The sequence below is a fragment of the Pelodiscus sinensis genome, chromosome 5 (genome assembly GCF_049634645.1).
Source record: "Pelodiscus sinensis isolate JC-2024 chromosome 5, ASM4963464v1, whole genome shotgun sequence".
Classification (NCBI taxonomy): domain Eukaryota; kingdom Metazoa; phylum Chordata; order Testudines; family Trionychidae; genus Pelodiscus; species Pelodiscus sinensis.
Genome location: NC_134715.1, coordinates 133,930,365 through 133,937,083, shown reverse-complemented (window position 1 = coordinate 133,937,083; position 6,719 = coordinate 133,930,365). Strand labels below are relative to the sequence as shown.

The window sequence follows — 6,719 nt, the reverse complement described above, 5'->3', positions numbered from 1 at the left end:
AGGAAGGGGCATGGGCAGTTGGGCAAAGGGGGGACGGGCAGAGGAAGGGGTGAGGGATGAGAGTGGTGGGAGGGGGGCAGAGGAGTTCCAGGATGTGGGGCTGGGCCAAGGGGGAGAAAGGGGGGACAGGCAGAGGAAGGGGTGGGGGATGAGAGTGGTGGGAGGGGGTCAGCAGAGTTCCAGGATGTGGGGCTGGGCCAAGGGGGAGAAAGGGGGGACAGGCAGAGGAAGGGGTGGGGGATGAGAGTGGTGGGAGGGGGTCAGCAGAGTTCCAGGATGTGGGGCTGGGCCAAGGGGGAGAAAGGGGGGATGGGAAGGAAGGGACTAGGCATGTCCCAGGATGGGTGGAAGGGGGGCAGCGAGGCCCCAGGATACGGGTCCAGGCCAAAGGGGAGGGGCAGAAGGGGCCCAGCCCGCAGCCCCAGGGCGAGAGCCCCCAGCAGCACAGCCGGGTCCCAGGGAAGCACATGCAGGACCCTCGGGGCTCAGCCACGGACTGACACATTCCCACCCCTCGGGCTCCTCATTGGTCCATTCCTAACCCCTCGCCCCGCCTCCCCTGTGCTTTTCGGTCCCTCCCCCGGCGCCCGCCTATGCGGAGGGACCCCGGAACAGCGGTGGCCAATGAGCGAGCGAGGGGCGGGGCTGATCTCGGGCCAATGGAAGCAGGCGGGGGCGTGTCTCTGTCACCTCGGGAGCCGGAGAGCGGCGCGGGGCCGGGCGCGCGGGAAGAGGTGAGTGCGGGTCCCGTCCCCCCCCCCCCCCCCGGGCCGGGCAGGCTCTGCCGGGTCCCTCCGCCCGCCCTTCCGCGAGCGCCTGTCACCGTGCCCGGCGTGCAGCCTCCGCCTGCTTCCCGTGGCCGGGCATGGGGCGGGGCGGGAGCTCGGCTCGGCTGGTTGCGGGGTGGGTGTGATGGGGGGGACATGGGGCGGGGCAGGAGATCTGCTCGGCTGGTTGCGGGGGGCCGGGTGTGATTGGGGGGGACATGGGGCGGGGCGGGAGCTCTGCTTGGATGGTTGCGGGGGGCCGGGTGTGATGGGGGGGGACATGGAGCGGGGCAGGAGATCTGCTCGGCTGGTTGCGGGGGGCCGGGTGTGATGGGGGGGGACATGGGGCGGGGCGGGAGCTCTGCTTGGATGGTTGCGGGGGGCCGGGTGTGATGGGGGGGGACATGGAGCAGGGCAGGAGCTCTGCTTGGATGGTTGCGGGGGGCCGGGTGTGATGGGGGGGGACATGGAGCAGGGCAGGAGCTCTGCTTGGATGGTTGCGGGGGGCCGGGTGTGATGGGGGGGGACATGGAGCAGGGCAGGAGCTCTGCCTGGCTGGTTGCGGGGTGGGTGTGATGGGGGACATGGAGCAGGGCGGGAGCTCTGCCTGGCTGGTTGCGGGGGGCCGGGTGTGATGGGGGGGGACATGGAGCAGGGCGGGAGCTCTGCCTGGCTGGTTGCGGGGTGGGTGTGATGGGGGACATGGAGCAGGGCGGGAGCTCTGCCTGGCTGGTTGCGGGGGGCCGGGTGTGATGGGGGGGGACATGGAGCAGGGCGGGAGCTCTGCCTGGCTGGTTGCGGGGGGCCGGGTGTGATGGGGGGGGACATGGGGCGGGGCGGGGCGGGAGCTCTGCTTGGCTGGTTGCGGGGTGGGTGTGATGGGGGGCATGGAGCAGGGCGGGAGCTCTGCCTGGCTGGTTGCAGGGTGGGTGTGATGGGGGGCATGGAGCAGGGCGGGAGCTCTGCTTGGCTGGTTGCGGGGTGGGTGTGATGGGGGACATGGAGCAGGGCGGGAGCTCTGCCTGGCTGGTTGCGGGGGGCCGGGTGTGATGGGGGGGGACATGGAGCAGGGCAGGAGCTCTGCCTGGCTGGTTGCGGGGTGGGTGTGATGGGGGACATGGAGCAGGGCGGGAGCTCTGCCTGGCTGGTTGCGGGGGGCCGGGTGTGATGGGGGGGGACATGGGGCGGGGCGGGGCGGGAGCTCTGCTTGGCTGGTTGCGGGGTGGGTGTGATGGGGGGCATGGAGCAGGGCGGGAGCTCTGCCTGGCTGGTTGCGGGGTGGGTGTGATGGGGGGCATGGAGCAGGGCGGGAGCTCTGCTTGGCTGGTTGCGGGGTGGGTGTGATGGGGGGCATGGAGCAGGGCGGGAGCTCTGCCTGGCTGGTTGCGGGGTGGGTGTGATGGGGGGCATGGAGCAGGGCGGGAGCTCTGCCTGGCTGGTTGCGGGGTGGGAGGCGGTGCGGCCATGGCTCTGTCCAGCCTGCGGGAATCGTAGCTGGAGGAGCGAGGTCCAAGTTGGACAGTTGTGTCAGCGCCCTTGGCTTCTGCCTGCCCTCAGCTCTCCTTCTCTTGGCTTAAACAGCCCGATGCTTCCCGGGCGCCCAGCTGTGGGGGACCTGGCGGGCGGGTGCTCGGTGTGTCTCACAATGGCGCCATGTGTTTCTAGCCCTTCTTGTCAGGAAGAGAAACTTCCCAGCGCGGGCTGGTGCGGGGCAATCTGTTTGCATTTGTTGATGGACAACTCCAGGGCACCTGGTGCTGCTCTGGGCTCCGCCAAAGGGCCTTGGAGAAGTCGCTAGTGATTTTCACTGGGCCCTTGGCCCCTTGGGCACTGAGTGGGTGGCTGTGAAACTGACCGGGATCTCTGAGGCTGGTATGGGAGCTATGTGGGAGGGAAGAGGAGCCTACAATGCAGCCTGTGAGAAGGCGACAGTAGCACATACCTCTCCCAGGGCAGCTGCATTTTAGGGTGAGAGCGATTCTCCCTTCTGGCTGCCAAGAGGGGGGTGTGAGGGAGGAATGATACTTCCTGATTTCTCAGATGCTGGCAGGCCCCATGCGGGAATGCAGTACAGTGCTTGACGAGTTCTCATGGGTTGCACTCTGCTACCTGCATCAGCCCCTCTGGCTTCTCACAGCTGGAGATCAAGGGGGGCGTCTCACCAGGACCCTGCCCTCACTCATGTTTGGTGCTGTCTCTGGCTGGTACCTGTCTAGCCAAAGACAACACAACCCGGAGGCTGAATCTCACTGCCCCCCTTCTCAGGTCCCCGGGGCCCCAGAAGGGTGTCTGTGCTGTGCTGTGCTGGAGCTGGGCGTAGAACAAGGGAGAGCTGCCTCCGGCCCCAGGCTGGAGGGAAGTTTGAGGAAGGGGGCTGGTGGAGTCTGGCTGGGGTGGCTGAGATTCGAGGGTGGATAGTGCTGCGTACTATCCCTAGGAAGAGATGCTTCAGCTCTTCAGCAATGCCTGGTCTAGTCGAGCACACAGTGCGGTCTGCCTATACATGGCCATTAATGACCTTTCAGTGCCCTCTGCTTGTGTGTACCACCCAGTTTCTGCTAGGGCGGGTGTGCATGTGACAGCCGACCTCTGAAGGTGCTGACAGACCGGATAGGGTGGTTCTGGCAAGGGATGTAAACAAGTAGTCTGCTGCGATTAACTGATAAGTCTAGGCTACTCGCATTTCCTCCCTCCACCCCCGCTGCCTCTGCCACAGAGGCAGCAAGGGAGGGAATGGGAGCTGGCTTAAAAGCCGGTGGGGGCCCCCCCCAGCATTGGCTCTGTGGTGCCACCCGCCCCCCCCATGCTGCTTCCTTTATAGAGGCAGCAGTGTCGGGGGGGAGTAGCGGGGGTGGCTGCACTGTGCCCCACTGGTGGGTTCTCCTCACTTGCAGTCTTTGAGTGAAGGCTCGGATGCCTTTCTGTAAGATGAGCCCTCGCTGAAAATGAAGTTCTAGCATGATTCAGAAACCCCAGGGTGGCTTCTCTGGCCTGTTACGTGGGCCAGAGTAGATCACAGCCGTCCCTTCTGGCCCTAAAATCAAGGAGTCTAGCTGCATGTTCACCGAATTTTTATACAACAATAAAACTGGGCTGATATTAGCAGTAAAACGCCCCCATCTCATGCAGACCAATAACCATTTGTTTGGAAAACTTCCTACCTCACCCCATGGAGTTGGTCAGGATTGAGATCCCCATTTAACAGAGTGGGAAACTGAGGCACAAAGGGATGTGCCGTATCTAAGGGTAGCTATCCGTGGGACAGGGAGATCATATAGGAGTCAAAGACCTGGAAAAAAATCGTTGTGAGGAAAGACTGAGGAGCCTGCCTTGGTTTACCTGGGAAAGGGGGTGAATGATAAGTCTGTAATGTCTAGTGGCGGTAGATCAGGAGCGTGTCTTTTCTCTGTCTCACAAAACAAGCAAAGGGGTGTTCGGTGAACTGAAAAGGCTGGAAATGCATTGCTGGTAAAAGGAAAACAAATTTCACACAGTGAAGCCTTGTGGAACTCACTGCTACTGGATGGTGTGGTGGCAAAGAGTTTAGCCACCGAAAGGGCCAGGACATTTGCATGGCTAACAAGACAATGCAGAGCTGCAGAGGTCATGTTCCTGTGCAGGGCTGTAAGCTGCTGCTCTCACTGTCAGGAGTTGGGAGGGAAACCTTCATGGGGAGGCAGGTCGTGGTAGTCTGCCTGCTGGGGGGTTTCTTGGCCCTTCCTCTGAAGCAGCTAGTTCTGGCACCTGGATTCTGTGCTGTACCTAGCCCCGAAGAATCTCGGCTCCCTGCCCCTGTTGTGCACTCATGCTGCCTCACAAGGCTGCGGTGTCGGTCTTGTGCCCATGACTAGAGCCCTGCAGGTATCCGTGGGCTACACTTGTGGATCGGGGGGATACGGAGCTTGTATCTGCTCAGAGCTCTGCCCGTGGCCCTTGCTTTGGGTGCGTTCGGCTCAGCGCTGCGTGTGAACGTAGGCGCTGACACCTGCTTGTGCGGATTGTCTCCAGTCTAGGCTGAGCGTGGCTGCCATGAAGGCCAGACTGTCATGCTCGACTAATTCCTGCAACCTCGGTTTACTCGCGAGGGAAAACTTCCTGCTTGCCAGTGTCAAATACAGGGCTGGGAATGTCAGAGACACAGAATGAACATGGATCTGTGGCGAGGACCGAGAGAACCCGTCGAGTACGGGCTAGTGCTGCTGCCGATCTTTCTCAAGGTGCGGCAGCGTGAGCGAAGCCAGATGCTGGACAGTTACGGCAGCTGTGAGCCCCAGGGAAATAACAGTTAGGAATCCTGTCAGACGTGCTGAGCTGCTGCTTGATCTGCAGAAGCTGTAAGAAGCACATCAGCTGTCTGGGGGGAGGAGGTGCTGAAATCAGAGGCAGAGGGGGGATACTGTACACAGGGTCGAGTATCAGACCTCTTCTTTTACCCCTTCTCTGCCCCTGCCCCATATTCATAGAACCCCAGGGCTGGCTGAGACCTTAGGAGCCATCGAGTCCAGCTTCCTGCCTAAAGCAGGACCAACCCAACTCCATCATCCCAGCCAGGGCTTGGTCCAGCTGGGACTTACACACCTTTAGGGATGGAGATTCCACCCCCTCCCTAGGGAACCCATCCCAGCGCTTCCCACCCGCCTAGGGAAAGAGTTTTTCCTAAGATCCAACCTAGACCTCCCCCACTGCAACCTGAGCCCATTGCTCCTTGTTCTGCATCTCCCCCACTGAGACCATTCCAAAGCTATCGATATGGGGAGAGGCCTTTCTCTTCCATCACAAAGCAGGAGCTCAGGGCTGAGCTAGCTACTTGCCAGAGGCTGGTAGGAAAGGTGCAGCTCCTCATGGTCAATGATTCACCGTCATGGTCAATGCCCTGGTTGGAATTCCAGCACCTTTCCCGTTCCCTGGAGCAGGGGGCGCTGGGCTTCTGGCCTGGGCTTTGCCCCTTCTCCCCTGTCTGCTGCTGGCCTTTGCTTTGCGGGCAGATTGCATCTTTCACTTTCTGAGCCGTGGATTGCACTGTCGGTGAGCTCACAAGCTGTTCACGAGAGGGGTGTGTGTGTGTGTGTGTGTGTGTGTGTGTGTGTGTGTGTGCGGTGAGCTCACAAGCTGTTCACGAGAGGGGTGTGTGTGTGTGTGTGTGTGTGTGTGTGTGTGTGTGTGGAGCATCTAGACAGACAAATGATTACTCTGGCTTACATGTCCCTAAACACCCAGTTGTCCAGGGATGTAATGTCAGGGATTGGGCCCTTGCAGATCGGAACGCACACAAAGCGAAGCCTATTTGGATGCACTGGAGGCGAAACGATCATGTTTATGAATAATGACGACTCCTTTGGTTGAAATGGGCCCCTTATCTCCAGTCTGGAGAAGCTGGCACAGATCCAATGGGTGATTATCTAGAAAGGGGGATAATTTAGTTTTCGCTTATTATCAGGCTCTGCTAAAGCCCATTTAAGATGCAGTAGCCCCCCCCCCCTTCCCCTGTAAATGGTTGCCTGAATGAAACTGCTGAGCTTGTGTGTGTGTGTTTGTCCGGAAGATTCATGTGCTGAGCTGTTTGTGTGGAGGACCGTGTGCTGTGGCCGGCAGTCGGGAGCTGCGAGCTTCTTACCGAAGGTTGAAATCTAGACCCCTCTGTTCATTGGTCAAGCCTTAGCCAGGGCTTTATAAAGCCCATTAGTAAGCGACCAGGGGCAGCTAACAGGGAGTTTGTGAGGGAGTTTAGAAGGGAAGTTGGAAGGGGTTGAGGTCCACTTGCCATTCTTTAACACTTTTACACTACGCTAAAACCAAAACGTCCTGATTTCAATGAAAACCCTATCTGTAACCTTGGCAGCCGTAGGAGAGCAGGCAGGCAGGCAGGCAGACGCCCAGCAGCAGAGTGGGGGCTATCCTGTTCATTGCACCTGTGTGATTACCTGCCCTGTGGGCGGGTGGCGTGTGTGTGCA

The 6,719-nt window shown here is 60.5% G+C and overlaps 1 protein-coding gene across 2 annotated transcripts in view; it reads left to right on the top strand.

Moving 5' to 3' along the window:
• Positions 1-609: 609 nt before the first annotated feature.
• ADISSP (adipose secreted signaling protein) overlaps positions 610-6,719 on the top strand; it is a 100,453-nt gene continuing 94,343 nt past the window's right edge. Inside the window, exon 1 of one of the 2 annotated variants that reach the window (XM_075931082.1) lies at positions 610-734. In XM_075931082.1, the coding sequence (XP_075787197.1) occupies positions 625-734 (110 nt within the window). In that variant the 5' untranslated portion in view covers positions 610-624. Of the gene's footprint in view, positions 735-850; positions 904-6,719 lie in introns of those variants that run through there. The other variant, XM_075931087.1, reaches the window with a different exon arrangement.